Here is a 16,226-nt window from a genome sequence, read left to right as displayed (position 1 = left end):
AACTGAATGCAATGCAACTTATTAAATGAACTAATTAAAAAAAATGCAAAAACAATAATACACATTTAACCACAATATCCCATCATGATCAACTATCTTCAATTTTGTGTAGTCAATGAAAGATTAATTGTGTTTGGTAAGGGTTACAGTACTATTCTCTTCACATTCTTTGTCCTAATAAATTTAAACCAGTTCTGGAAAAAAAGGTAAAACAAGCATGATACCTAACTACAAAAGCCATACAGTACTAGCCCCAAGAATGGTAAAAAAATACTATAAAGTATAAAAGGTTGTAGTTACCCAAAATGCCCCAAAATAGCCTCTAAACATATTGTATGGGTAGAGAGCATTTCACTATTTATTCAGTGTGGGAGCAAGCTTATGCTCTACTATCAAGAAGTTGGTGCTTATACAGTAATCCCCCAGGGTGATCTTGAAAGTCAATTTGTAGAACTGAAGAACTGAATGAATATCCTAGCACTTTAACAGTTTTTGTCATTCAGTCCCAGTCTGTGTTCAAGAAAGGCACAACTGTTTCCTATCAATTTTAGAAATCAAACTTAAAATACGTAAATTATATCAGATATTATTTAGGCATGGTACTAAATTTCTGCCACTAATAACTGGGGGGGGGGGGGAGGGGGTAATTTCTGAAATACAAAGTCACAATTGTCTTCCCTATTTCCCTTTCTCTACAATCTTAAAAAAACAAAACCATAACTAATAGTTAAATATAGTAACAATAAATTTACATTTCAGTACAATTTATAGCATGCACAGAAATAATTAAAGATATTCTAGAAATAATTAAAGCTATACTGTTCTCCTGTTATATGTAGATATGCATATCATATATATATTATTTTTTATATATCTTCACAGTTTATTTAGCTTTTGGCCAAAAACATTTTGAAGGGAACTAGTAATAAAAAAAGATGATTACGTTCCTTTTTGCATATATCAAGTATAATTATGCAATGATTTATCCATAGATCTTTAAAAAGAAATCAAAACACAACCAAACTATGGCCATTACTACAGCACATGACGTTTCTTCAGCGGCCAATAAAAATCAGCTCACTGTTTTTTGTGTGTTTTTGTTCAGATTTGGATCTTGCAAGCATAAAAGCTATCAAGAGAGGACTATGGAGACATTGCTGTTTGGCTGTTAAAACAGAACTGAAATTGAAAATGTAAATTGCTAGGTGGTAGAAGAGGCAATAAAAAACGCTCTAATAAAAAGCTTTTTTTTTTTTATACACATGTATATTGCCAGCAATGTATGCACCGTATGTAAAATGCCAAGAATGGTGTGGGGTGCTGGGATAATGCAATTCCATCACACATGCATGGAAGCATCATCACTGGACACCACCATCACTGAAGAGGAAAAACAAAAGGATGAAGAAGAATCAGCAAAGATGGCAACACTGATGGAGAACACAGACAGAGCTGTCATCACTGGAAGAGGGCTATAATGTGCAAGTCTGTAACGCTGTGTGTTATGCTGACTCAGTGATTTCAGTACTTTCCATATCACTGACCTGGAAATAGCATGCATATTAGGAAAGTCAGGGTTAAAATCACAGGTTCTTGCTTCAGATCTCCATATTACATTTTTGAAGTGAGGAACAAATAAAAAGCAGAAATGTGTGCAGAAAAAAAAAGATACCCAAAGCAACTGTCTTGTATTTTAAAGTTAAGGCTGTACATTCTAATTTTTTAAACATGCTACCAAATAAATTTCATCCAAATCATAATAAACTGATATGTTTGGAGGTCCTTTTTTGTACTAGTGTACGGCACTTGCCATTACCATACAACCAAAAGACACACAGCTGGGAAACAGTCTGCATTCATCTCATTCACTGGAAACCAATGACATTCCCAAGGCACTCTTTTGAGGCACTCATATTGAAGATGAATAAACGTTTATGACACAGAAGTGTATACATTCACTAGAGACCAGGCACTTGATGAAAGGAGGCATAATAAGGCCTACTAGACACTTCTGGAAACCAGCAATATCTCTAAAATCTAAGAATCTAAGGCAATGTTTGTAGCAAGTAATCAGTCTTTTAAAAAAGAATGCCAGTAATAAAATGTATAGTTACCATGGTCATATAGGTAATCTAAATACCATATATGGAGAGTCCATTTTGTAATTATCCTTTGCTCCTTTCTCTCTCTGAAAATAATGCAGGTACTGTAGACTGCAGCCAGTTGTAACAACAGATGATGCAACTAATCAGAATTTCTTGATTAAGTTGGCTGAGCTCAGTGTCCTCTCTGGTCAACTCTATGACTTACTTGATGTTTGAAACTGAACCCACTGTGAATTTGGGATTCTTAAACTCAGCAAGAGCATGTCACAGCTTTTGAATTGTAGATGTGCTTATTGACATATGTCAATCACGTGTTGGGTTACCTGCACTTCTAATTTGCAGATAATTTGGCTGGGACAAAAGATAAATGAAAAGTTAATATAATTATATATGTAATTACATTTGTTTTGGGTTGTTTCTAATTCATTTGTTTTACTATCTGAGCCTGGAGTTCTGCTTTATCAAACTACTCAGAACAGTTTATCTTTAATACTACACATTACATCTGTATGTTCCCCCCTGGGAAGTCTATGTGTGCTTGCTTAGACCTTCTATCCTGTGCAAATTCAAATCCCCCAAGTCCGAGGTCCACATCCTGTACATTATCTCTGCTCTCTGCTAAAACAGGACTTGGCTGTTCTTTTCCCTGCTGTGCAGAGTGAGGCATACTGGATGTTGATGTATCTTCATAAGCTGCTGTCAGTTCATCATGGTTAACAATGCAGTCCGTATCCTCTTCTTTTAGTTCTTCCTGTTTAAGCACAATTTCATATGTCTTAGTAACAGGTTCAGAAAGGAACAAAATACACAATAATACAATAATCATTTCTAATAAATGTAACTAAGTAAGAGTAAATGGAAAACTCAGAGTGAGAGATGAAGGCATGGGCATTCAGTAATATTACCTGGATGAAGTATTAGCATGGGAAGAGAAAAAATGTGATGAACATAGGACTTTAATGGTTGCCATCTATAACTCCAATCAATTAAATGAGTACTCCAAATATGAAAAAATAAAAAAATGTATTTCACATCATCAGCTCCTTGCACAGATATAAAGGGCTGCAAGGGCTGGGACAGTAATAATAATGGGAGATTTTAACTACCCGGAGATTGAATGGAGTAATGCAACTGCTGGAACCGTTAAAGCGCAAAAATGTATAAACCTATTACAGGACAATTTTAGGTACAGAATATAGAGGCCTCGACTAGGAATGATGCTCTGCTGGACCTGGTAATCTCAAACCATGCAGAGCTTATTACCAATATTAATATAAAAGAACATCTGGGTTGAAGTGACCATAACATTATTTAATTTAATGTTAGCTGTAAGCAACAAATAAATAGTTACATAGTTAGTGAGGTTGAAAAAAGACACCAGTCCATCCAGTTCAACCTATGATGTGTGTGTGTATAAGTGTTTATGTCAATAGTACATTGTATTTCCCTGTATGTTGTGGTCGTTAAGGTGCCCATCTATTCGTTTTTTTAAACTATCAACCCTCTCTGCTTATACCACTGCTTGTGGAAGAGAATTCCACATCCTTATCATTCTAACGGTAAAGAACCCTATACGCAGTTTAAGATTAAACTGCTTCTCTTCTAATTTTAGTGAATGGCTGCGTGCCTTTTTAAATTCCCTCTCGCTTAAAAGTTTGCTTCCTATGCTAGGGTCACCAGTACGGTGTTTGTACATTGATATCATATCCCCTCTCAAGCGTCTCCTCTCCAGAGAGAATAAGTTCAATGCTTGTAGTCTTTCCTCATAGCTGAAGTCCTGCAGTCCTTTTATTAGCTTTGTTGCCTTCTCTAGACTCTCTCCAGTTCCAGCACATCCTTCCTGATGACCAGTGCCCAGAACTGGACGGCATGCTCCAGATGTGGCTGGACCAGATTCTTGTAGAGTGGGAGAATTATAATTTTATCTCTGGAGTGAATCCCCTTTTTTATTACATGGGAGTATTCTGTTGGCTTTGCTTGCAACAGCTTGGCATTGCATGCAATTGCTGAGCTTGTCATCTGCTTGGACCCCCAGGTCCTTTTCCATCCTAGACCCCCCCCCCCAGAGGTTCACCCCCTAGTGAATAACCTGCAGATTGAATGGAGTAATGCAACTGCTGGAACCGTTAAAGCGCAAAAATGTATAAACCTATTACAGGACAATTTTAGGTACAGAATATAGAGGCCTCGACTAGGAATGATGCTCTGCTGGACCTGGTAATCTCAAACCATGCAGAGCTTATTACCAATATTAATATAAAAGAACATCTGGGTTGAAGTGACCATAACATTATTTAATTTAATGTTAGCTGTAAGCAACAAATAAATAGTTACATAGTTAGTGAGGTTGAAAAAAGACACCAGTCCATCCAGTTCAACCTATGATGTGTGTGTGTATAAGTGTTTATGTCAATAGTACATTGTATTTCCCTGTATGTTGTGGTCGTTAAGGTGCCCATCTATTCGTTTTTTTAAACTATCAACCCTCTCTGCTTATACCACTGCTTGTGGAAGAGAATTCCACATCCTTATCATTCTAACGGTAAAGAACCCTATACGCAGTTTAAGATTAAACTGCTTCTCTTCTAATTTTAGTGAATGGCTGCGTGCCTTTTTAAATTCCCTCTCGCTTAAAAGTTTGCTTCCTATGCTAGGGTCACCAGTACGGTGTTTGTACATTGATATCATATCCCCTCTCAAGCGTCTCCTCTCCAGAGAGAATAAGTTCAATGCTTGTAGTCTTTCCTCATAGCTGAAGTCCTGCAGTCCTTTTATTAGCTTTGTTGCCTTCTCTAGACTCTCTCCAGTTCCAGCACATCCTTCCTGATGACCAGTGCCCAGAACTGGACGGCATGCTCCAGATGTGGCTGGACCAGATTCTTGTAGAGTGGGAGAATTATAATTTTATCTCTGGAGTGAATCCCCTTTTTTATTACATGGGAGTATTCTGTTGGCTTTGCTTGCAACAGCTTGGCATTGCATGCAATTGCTGAGCTTGTCATCTGCTTGGACCCCCAGGTCCTTTTCCATCCTAGACCCCCCCCCCCCCCCAGAGGTTCACCCCCTAGTGAATAACCTGCATTCGTATTTTTGGTCCCCAAATGCATTACTTTACATTTTACAACATTAAACCTCATTTGACATGTAGTTGCCCACCCCGTTATTTTGTTCAATTCTTCTTGTAAGGTTTCCACATCCTGCGTAGAAGTTATTGCTCTGCTTAGCTTTGTATCATCCGTAATAACTGAGATTGAGCTGGTTATTCCATCCTCTAGATCGTTTATGAATATATTAAACAGGATTGGTCCCAGGACAGATTCTTGGGGGACCCCACTTTCCACACCAGACCATTCAGAGTACTCCCCATTTATCGCCACCCTTTGGACTCTCCCCTGAAGCAAGTTTTCAATCCAGGTACTCACCCTATGGTCCATACCGACGTACCTTAGTTTGTACAGTAAATGTTTGTGGGAACTGTATCAAATGCCTTTGCAAAATCCAGATATACTACGTCCACAGGTCTTCCTTTATCTAGATGGCAGCTCACTTCTTCATAGAAGGTTAATAGATTGATCTGGCAAGATCTATTTTTCATGAATCCATGATGATTACTACTAATGATACCGTTTTCATTAATAAAATCTTGTATATGATCCCTTATCATCCCCTCCAATAGCTTGCAGACTATTGATGTTAGGCTAACTGGCCTGTAGTTCCCAGAGATATATCTCTGCCCTTTTATAAATATTGGTGCCACATTGGCCTCTCTCCAATCAGCTGGTACCATTCCCGTCAGGAGACTGTCCATAAAAATTACGAACAATGGTCTAGCTATCACCTGGCTGAGTTCCTTAAGGACCCTCGGGTGTAAGCCTTCTGACTTATTTATGTTAAGTTTTTCAAGTCTATTTCTGACTCTGTCTTCTGTTAACCATGGGGGTGCTTCCTGTAACGTGTTATTAACTTTAACATTACAGTCTAGGTTACTATGAAAGATTCCCAGAAATGGGAATTCTTCAAAAAGACTGTATGTGAACTGACTGCAAAGTATATTCCCATGGGCAATACGTTTAAAAGGCTAAAAATAAAACCTATGTGGCTCATGGCCAAAGTTAAAAAAATTATAAATAATAACAAAAGAGCTTTTAAAAAATATAGAAAAAAGCAACACTATCACGGTTTAAATGTTACAAAGAATATAACAGAATTTGTAAAAAAGGAAATCAAGGACGCAAAAATTCAAAACAAATGACAGATTGCAAAAGATGGTAGGACACCCCCCCCCCCCCCCGGAAAAAAAAAATTCAAATATACTAATAGTAAAAAAGTCAGGTGTGAGCATGTTATCCCTTTACCAAATAATCTAGAGTGGGTGATTGGGGATAAAGAGAAGGAAACATTTAATAAATACCTTCTTCAGCTTTTTGTATACAAAGGGGCATGGGAGAGCTTATGGCCATAATAGGAATAGTATTAACACAGCCCCAAATGATCCATAATGGCTCAAAAGTAATATGGGCCAGAAATATTTTGACAGAATAAAGGTGGATAAAGCATGTAGACCAGATAGCATACACCCACTAATCTTTAAAAGATTTGAGCTCTGTCATTTCATAGCCATAGTTTCTAATTTTTAGGGACTCTTTAATGACTGTAATAGTACCACTGAATTAGCGTAAGGCCAACATGGTGCCCATATTTAAAAAAGGATCAAAGTCTTTACTAAGTAACTATAGACCTGTTAGTTTAACTTTTATAGCTGGAGAGATACTGGAGAGTTTAATAAAAGACCACATAGATGATTTCTTGCTGGAAAAAAGTATTTTAAGCAACAGACAGCATGGATTCATGGAAGACAGAAGTTGTCACACAAATCTGATTTATTTTTAGGGGGAGTTAAGTAAAACCTTGGACAGAGGGATGGCTGTGGACATGGTATACTTGGATTTTGCAAAAGCATTTGACACAGTTCCCAACACACGGCTAATGTGTAAAGTAAAGTCTTCAGGTCTTGAAAAATCTGTTTGTAAATGGATAGAAAACTGGCTTAAAGACTGAATTCAGAGAGTAGTGGTTAGGTTATCAGTGGTGTACCACAAGGTTCAGTGTTAGGACCCTTACTTTTTAAAATATTTATAAATTATATAAGGTCTGGGATTAGCCTCTTGCCAGCCGCCTACCGTGCTTTTACTGTGGCAGATTGGCTCTATTGCATGAAATGATGTACCTGTATGTTATTTCGGGCAGTAGATACTGAGAGGCATTCCCATAGACACACCCCTAAATCTTGTGGACAGCCTCCCCAGAAGAGCTGAAGCTGTTATAGCTGAAAAGGGTGGGCCAACTCAATATTGAACTCTATGGACTATGACTGGAATGCCATTAAAGTTCATGTGCATGTAAAGGCAGTTGTCCCAATACTTTTGGTAATACAGTGTGTGTGTATGTATTAATATATATATATATATATATATATATATATATATATATATATATATATATATATATATATATATATATATTATTGCCATATCTTTACAATTAGTAATGAGTACTCACTTATGTATATAGAGACATGATTTAGGTCTTAGAGTGTTAAATCCAAAATGGGGGGAGGGGAAGGATAATAAGAGTGCTTAGATCTGGTTTCACAAGAAGAGACACCACATCACGGTCAATTCAGCTTTAAGAAGTTCCCCTGAAGAAGCCTTGTGGCAAAACATATAGAGATCCATAGCAGTGATGTTATAATGATTCCTGTACTTGGCCCTACATGTAGAAGGTTTACATTTTGTCTATCCGTTCATGTTAATATAAGCAGATCAGGCCATTTGAGACAGGTTTCAATGTATTTAGAGCACCAACACTAGCCTTTTGGAAAATGCAATAATATTTTTAGTGTAATATATTTTGGATATGTTTTATGGAATCTTTTTAATGATGTAAAATAAAATGTTGTATTTTTATATATTTGGAGTTCTTATTTCTTTGATTGGGGTTATAGATGGCAACCATTAAAGTACTATGTTCGTCACATTTTTTTACTCTTTCTGACCATTGTCTATGGATGTGGTACCACATTGATCAGGTTATATCTCATTTTTTTCACTATATTAGCATGCATGGGTTTTTTTTGAGCTCTATACAATTCCAAACCCATCTTTTTTAAAACTCATCCAAATGCCAAGCACTGGGTAATAGAAACCTACTAGTAGAGATATTCAAATGTATTCCCCATGTTTGAAATCTAATCTGATCAAGACTATTTACAAGACAGAGAACGACAATCACAGTCTGACCCTGGTGCATTTTCTTAATGCTAGTGGATTTCTTTTACACTTTGTTTTATCTCGGGTTGTTTTAACTTGGAAGGAGAGACCAGTATACTATAGAAGGTGCCTTGTTATTCTTGACAGAGCAGGATGCTTCACCTTGGGGAGCTTGGTTTGAATACAGCAGAATGCTGCAGATATAGCAAATAGGGAGCACTGTGGTGTTCCCAAAGAGAGAGAGACTATGCAAAAGGGAAGATGGCTGACGAGTGCTGTGTAATGTGCTGCTTTCACAAAACGATTGCTACAGTGCATTGTGATATGTGTGATTGGCAGAGTAATGCCAAAGTAATTCCAGATAACAGGTCTATGTCATGTGATGTGTCAATGTGATCTTCTGGAGAAAAAACAATAAAGTGCGGAAACTGTATCTTGTGTAAAAATGTATTTTTTCAATATAAAGGCTAATGACCAGAGATGAAGTGGGAAGGACTCAATATGGAGGAGGTAGATTGCTACAAGCCGGTGGGTTGTTGTTCTATCCTAGAAGAAGAGGGGTAGGGATTTGCACCTGTTGGTGCTCACACCCATCCGATCAGGAGCCCCCTTACACACAGGCAATAATGCTTTTGCCTTTTTTTTTTATAGGTTGCACAGATAATTCACCAGCCACTTTCATAACAGTCATGTTTTTTTTCCATGTTTTTGTTTAATTTACAGACATTTACATTACTTACTGCATAAGCCTTTGAACTGGTCAGCACTTGAGCTAAAGGATGGCACCACTGAGGCAATGTGCTTGTCAAAGGAGGTCCACTATGTGTTAGTATTGGCTTGAGGTATCTGTGAATCAAGTTAAGGATAAAAAACAATGTAGAAAGCTGTCAAAATGCACATTATTTTCCACAAAGTATTGAAAGAGGAAATATTTTATCCATGTGCCAGGCCCTGTGTAGCTCTATTCACTGACAGCTCTGAAACACAATTATATGATCTCGCTCAGCTCATCTGCCGGGAATCCTGACCTTCTCTAGAATGTAATGAACTGCAGTCTACAGTAAGGCAATGATTGCTGAGTTGCTCTGAGCTCGTATTGTACTATTTATCTTTTCTTAGAATACTTACACCCAAGACAGCGCTTTTTTGGTTTGCCAAAAAGGTAAAATGGTAAAAGTCACAGGCAACTGCTCATTTCTTGCAAAGTAATATCAAATATGGCAATAACTAAATGTACAAAATGAGCAAGGTAAAGACCTTTCCTCACAGCAGAAAAATGACAGCTGAAGTATAACTGGCTGCATTAGACAAAAAAGACAATAAAGACACTTTTTACCCCTCAGTTTGTATAAAACAGGTGGAGTGTGTCCTATGCATATATCTTTCCTTTGCTATTAGGCAGCTAATAAAACTGTGTCACTAACTAGTACATTTGTGCATGAAAAGTATGTTTATTGCCAAAAAAAAAAAAACTAAAATAAAAAAAACATATCAACTATTACAGCTTTTACAGTTTTATCTTCTGCTGTCTCCTCCAAGCTAAGATTTCCAAATATAGATATATTTTTCCCTGCAAAACGTTGATATTGCTAAACCTGAACAAGTGCAAAGAATAGCATTCCTTCATGTGAACCGCTCCTTTTAAATTTATAAAGAAAGAATGCTCTTGTGCATGCTGCCTGAAAATCCAAACAACAATAGTTCTTTATAAAGAAAACACATATTGCTTTCATCTGAAGCTAAAAATGTCTTCTGAGCTTTATAATAAATTTATAAAATGATGGTGTTTACCTACAGATTTCCTTGTTTTTCCTTTAATTTAGATAAAAAGAAATCTCTAGTGGGTTTGGAAAGAGGAAAGGTGAAGAACAACATGTGTTGTCCACAACAACCTAAGGAACCAAGTAATGGCTTTGTTTCAGTTTTGTTGCATTTTGGTAAGGAACCAAAGTAATGCAAAGCCAGGTAAAACAATACTTGGTATTTCTTGTATATAAGGTGCATATCAACCAGGTTAATAAACACAAGCAGCGCTAATAATCATAAATCACAATCATAAAGTAAAATAAAATAAACTCTGCATTAGCAAAGCTATCATAATACAGCAATGTGCAGCGTGATAGAGTCCATATAGGTGCCAAAGTCCATCACCAACTAAGTTTCCAATGGGGCCATGGAAAGGAACAACACACACCAGGATGTGTAAACAGTAGCTTGGAACATGCCTCCACCTCACCACGGGCAAATCCCAAAGGTTATGCTCTTACCAGATCTCACTGTACATAAAGCATATAGTCAGATGATGTATCTCCCATGAATCGTCACTGGACTCTATCCTTAATCACACTGCTTCTCAGCCGCAATATCTTCAGACCATCCAAGCGTGCAAGGGAGTAAGAAAGATGCACATAGGGCAATAACGTTTGATAACAAATGCACCTTTATTATTATAAATAGGGTTGAGCGGACACCTAGATGTCCGTGTTCGACGGGTTCGGCCGAACTTTAAAAAAAAGTCCGGGTCCGTGTCCCGGACTTTTACCAAACTTTTCCCGGACACCGAACCCCATTGAAGTCAATGGGGACCCGAACTTTAAGGCACTAAAATGGCTCTAAAACACCAAAGGAAAGGGCTAGAGTGCTGCAAATGGCAGCAAAACGTAATTAAGAGCATGGCAAGTGCTCTGCAAACAAATGTGGATAGGGAAATAACTTAAAACAACAAAAAAAAACAGAAAAATAAAACAATGTTCTTCTTCATCTCTGAAGGACGAGGCCCATATGGAGTAGGAGGGAGGTTGAGGTGGTGGTGGATGTGGCGGTGACATAGGCGTGCGCACAGGGTGTGCTGGGTGTGCCTGGGCACACCCTAATCACCTAGGGCACATAGCATTGCCAGTGAGGAGATGGGAAAGATCTCCCTGGGACCTGCTCTGCTCTATTTCTCCTTGCCTACAGGTACATGGCCCCGATACATTACTCTCCCTGCTGGCAAACACATGCATGTGTATTTCAACTTTGGGGTGCACACCTTAATGCAATAGGCTGCGCACACCTATGGGCGGTGTAGGTGGAAGCGGCGGTGGAGGAGGACCAGGGCCGGATTAACAGCATCATGGGCTTGGTGCTGAGGATTTTGAAGGGCCTTAAGGGCCGTGCCTTGCCATGCACCCAGAGGAGGAAGGGTGCAGCCATGCATGCCTAATTCAACATGGGATGCTGTCTCTGAAGCCCATAAACACATCCATGCATCGCCAACTGTCCCTCCTTGTCCGGCCTTCACGCTGTGTGGGGAGGTTCTGAGGGTGCTGCCTGGGGAAGCGAGCATAGAAGCCAGACTTCTGTGTTTACAAGTGACAGAAGAGCGGTAACAGTGAATATGGCCAACCCGGGGCCTATATAAAAGGTAGGGGCCTGGAGCTGCAGCTCCAATAGCCCCTACATTAATCTGGCCCTGAGGAGGAGGACGAGGTAGCCAACACTGCTTCTTTTCAAAAATTTTAAATGAGGGTACACCCCAAAAGAGTGAGAAAGAGCAAAAATGGAACAATGGGTGGGTAAGGTCGGTATCCATTGCTATTCTGCATAAGGTACGGAAAAGTCCCGTGGGATCCATGCCTGGTTCATTTTAATGAACGTGAGCTTGTCCACATTGTCTCTGGACAGGCGGCTGCGCTTGTCTGTTATAACGCCCCCAGCCGTGCTAAATACCCGTTCAGATAATACACTGGCTGCAGGGCACGCCAGCACCTCCAAGGCGTAAAGGGCAAGCTCAGGCCATGTGCCCAATTTGGAGACCCAGAAGTTGAAGGGGGCAGACCCGTCATTCACTACATGTAGGCGTGTGCACACATACTGCTCCACCATGTTGGTAAAATGCTGCCTCCTGCTAAGACGTTCCATCTGAGCTGCTGGTGCTGCTGTTTGTTGTGGCGTGCTGACAAAGCTTTTCCACATTTCGGCCATGCTAACCCTGCCTTCTGAGGTGCTGGCGGTGCCCTGGTTGCGTTGGCGACCTCCTCCTCCTCCTCCTCTGCCTTGTGCTTCCACTGTGGCCCCGCTGTCAGATGGGAATGCCAGCAGCATGGCGTCTACCAGCGTGCGCTTGTACTCGCGCATCTTGCGATCGCGCTCCAGTGAGTGAATTAAGGACGGTACGTTGTCCTTGTAACGGGGATCCAGCAGCGTGGCCACCCAGTAATCAGCACAAGTTAGAATGTGGGCAACTCGGCGGTCGTTGTGGAGACACTGCAGCATGTAATCGCTCATGTGTGCCAGGCTGCCCAGAGGCAACGAAAGGCTGTCCTCTGTGGGAGGTGTATCGTCCGTGTCCTCTGTATCCCCCCAGCCACGCACCAGTGATGGCCATGAGCTGGCCTGGGTGCCACCCTGCTGTGAACATGGTTCCATCTCCTCCTCCAGCTCCTCCTCCTCCTCATCCTCCTCATCCTCCAGAACTGTGCCCCTGCTGGACAATTGCGTCCCTGGCGTTTGCGTGTGCAGGAACCCACCCTCGGAGCCCCTTGCGAATGACTGCCCTGAAAGCCTTGGAAATGTTACCTCTTCATCCTCCTCCTCCTCCTCATCCTGTGCCACATCCTCTTCCATCATCGCCCGAATTGTTTTTTCAAGGAGGCATAGAAGTGGGATAGTTAAGCTGAGAACGGCGTCATTGCCACTGGCCATGTTGGTGGAGTACTCAAAACAGCGCAACAAGGCACACAGGTCTCGCATGGAGGCCCAGTTATTGGTGGTGAAGTGGTGCTGTTCCGCAGAGCGACTCACGCGTGCGTGCTGCAGCTGAAACTCCACTATGGCCTGCTGCTGCTCGCACAGTCTTTCCAGCATGTGCAAGGTGGAGTTCCACCTTGTGGGCACGTCACATATGAGGCGGTGAGCGGGAAGGCCGAAGTTACGCTGCAGCGCTGCCAGGCGAGCAGCAGCAGGGTGAGAACGCCGAAAGTGCGCACAAACGGCCCGCACTTTCTGCAGCAGCTCTGACATATCGGGGTAGTTTTTAAGGAACCTCTGCACCACCAAATTCAGCACATGCGCCAGGCAAGGGATGTGCGTCAAACCGGCTAGGCCCAGAGCTGCTATGAGATTTCGCCCGTTATCGCACACCACCAGGCCGGGCTTGAGGCTCGCTGGCAGCAACCACTCATTTGTCTGCTGTTCCATGCTCCTCCACAACTCCTGCGCGGTGTGTGGTTTGTCCCCCAAACAGGCAAGTTGTAAAACTGCCTGCTGTCGTTTACCCCTGGCCGTGCTGAAGTTGGTGGTGAAGGTGTTACGCTGTCCGGATGAGGAGGCGGTAGAGGATGAGGAAGCGGAGTAGGAGGAGTTAGGAACAGGAGGCAAACTGAAGCGCCCTGCAATCCTCGGTGGTGGAAGGACATGCGCCAAATTGCTATCCGCCTCAGGCCCATCCGCCACTGCATTTACCCAGTGTGCCGTTAGGGAGATATAACGCCCCTGACCGTGCTTACTGGTCCACGTATCCGTAGTTAGGTGGACCTTGGCACAGATGGCGTTGCGCAGTGCACACCTGATATTTTCCCCCACTTGGTTGTGCAGGGAAGGGATGGCTTGCCTGGAAAAGTAGTGGCGGCTGGGCACGACGTACTGTGGGACAGCCACCGACATAAGGTTTTTAAAACTGTGCGTCTCCACCAGACGGAATGACAGCATTTCAAAGGCCAATAATTTTGAAATGCTGGCATTCAGGGCCAGGGATCGCGGGTGGGTAGGGGGGTACTTCCTCTTCCTCTCAAGTGTTTGGGAGATGGAAAGCTGAACGCTTCCACGGGACATTGTGGAGATGGTTGTTGGTGACCCAGGTGGTGGTGTTGCTGACAGATCGTCTGTTTGCGGGGTGGCAGGTGCCGGTATCACTACAGATGTGGCTGGAGCGGCCGAGACTGCAGCAGAAGAGGAAGCAGGATGAGCCAGAGATGTTTCTTGGTTTTGAAGGTGTGTACTCCACTGCAGCTCGTGCTTTGCACTTAGATGCCTGATCATGCAGGTTGTGCTCAGGTTGAGAAGGTTTATGCCTCGCTTCAAGCTCTGATTGCACAGGGTGCAAACCACTCGTGTCCTGTCATCAGCACATTTTCTAAAGAACTTCCACGCTAGAGAACTCCTTTGAGCTGACTTTGGTGCGCTCGTTCCCTTGCTGCGTTGGGCAGTAGCGGGCGTAGTGTCTAGGGCACGGCCGCTCCGCTTCTGCACCCTGCTCCCTCTTCTGCTGTGCTGGTGGCTCTGTGCGACCACCGCCTCTTCCTCCAAACTACTCAGGTCACCTGCATGACGTTCATTCCATGTGGGGTCGAGGACCTCATCGTCCTCCACATCATCTTCCACCCAGTCTTCACCCCTGCCCTCCTTGTCGGTCTCCACAATGCTGAACGCCGCAGCAGTTGGCACCTGCGTTTCGTCATCATCGGAGACGTGCTGCGATGATCCTTGCATGTACTCATCTTGAGAAATAAGTGGTTGGGCATCGCTGCACTCAATCTCTTCCACTTCTGGGGCAGGGCTAGGTGGATGGCCCTGGGAAACCCTGCTGACAGAGTCCTCAAAAAGAATAAGAGACTGCTGTATGGCTTGGGGCTCAGACTGCTGGCCTGATTTGCAAGGGGGTGAGGTGAAAGACGGTTGGACATTGGCTGCAGGTGCCAACTCTGACCTTTCTGCAGTAGACTGGGTGGGAGACAATGTGAAGGAACTGGAGGCACTGTCAGCAGCAAACCAATCTACTATCGCCTCAACTTGTTCTGGCCTCATCACTTCTAGGGGCGTTTGATGCCCTACCAAATACTGATGCAGGTTCTGTCGCCTACTCACACTTGAGGAAGGTGTTTCACTTGTGCGTGTAGCTGGCACAGATCGACCACGTCCTCTCCTTGCAACAGGAGCTCTACCAGCAGCACCACGACCCAGGCCACGGCCCTTATTTGACGGTCTCCTCATATTTCTGTAATTTAAGATCTTGCCCTAGAAAGGTTTTTATTGAATAGCGGAATAGGAAATATGATCCAAAAAAGTGTATGTATCTCGCACGTACAAAACCACACTAGGCCCCAATTACTATTGTTTCTACCCCTAAAAGGATGGATGAGGAGTAGGAGGAGTATGGAACAGACAGCACCCTCAAATCTTCAGAAGTATGAGATGAACCCCAACAACTTGGAAAGGTGGATCTCACACGTACCGACACAGACTATCTCGCAATTGAATTGATCCCCAAAGGTTTTAATTGAATAGCGGAATAGAAAATATGATCAAAAAGAAAGTGTATGTATCTCGCACGTACACCACCACACTAGGCCCCAACTACTATTGTTTGTACCCCTAAAAGGATGGTTGAGCAGTAGGAGGAGGAGTATGGAACAGGCAGCACCCTCAAATCTTCAGTAGTATGAGATGAACCCCAAAAACTTGGAAAGGTGGATCTCTCTCACACGTACCAACACAGACTATCCCCCAATTTAACTGATCCCCAAAGGTTTTTGATTAAATAGCGGAATAGAAAATATGATCCAAAAAAAGTGTATGTATATCACACGTACACAACCACACTAGGCCCCAATTACTATTGTTTGTACCCCTAAAAGGCTAGATGAGGAGTAGGGGGAGTATGGAACAGGCAGCACCCTCAAACCTTCAGAAGTATGAGATGAACCCCAACAACTTGGAAAGGTGGATCTCTCTCACACGTACCAACACAGACTATCCCCCAATTTAACTGATCCCCAAAGGTTTTTGATTAAATAGCGGAATAGAAAATATGACGCAAAAAAAGTGTATGTATATCACACGTACACAACCACACTAGGCCCCAATTACTATT

General features: G+C 42.2%; 1 protein-coding gene across 1 annotated transcript in view; it reads right to left on the bottom strand.

The window, feature by feature from the left end:
* Positions 1-2,223: 2,223 nt before the first annotated feature.
* The window catches only part of SLC9A9 (solute carrier family 9 member A9), a 1,314,986-nt gene continuing 1,300,983 nt past the window's right edge, over positions 2,224-16,226 (bottom strand). Inside the window, exons 15-16 of the mRNA XM_082249543.1 lie at positions 9,115-9,220; positions 2,224-2,856 (exon numbers count right to left, since the gene is read on the bottom strand). Coding sequence (XP_082105669.1) covers positions 2,605-2,856; positions 9,115-9,220 — 358 coding nt within the window. The 3' untranslated portion in view covers positions 2,224-2,604. The remainder of the gene's footprint in view (positions 2,857-9,114; positions 9,221-16,226) is intronic.

This window comes from Pelophylax lessonae (assembly GCF_965119305.1).
Source record: "Pelophylax lessonae genome assembly, chromosome: 3".
In the NCBI taxonomy this organism is placed as follows: Eukaryota; Metazoa; Chordata; class Amphibia; order Anura; family Ranidae; genus Pelophylax; species Pelophylax lessonae.
Note: the sequence above shows the minus strand (reverse complement) of the source record. Positions and strands in the feature narration are given on the sequence as shown.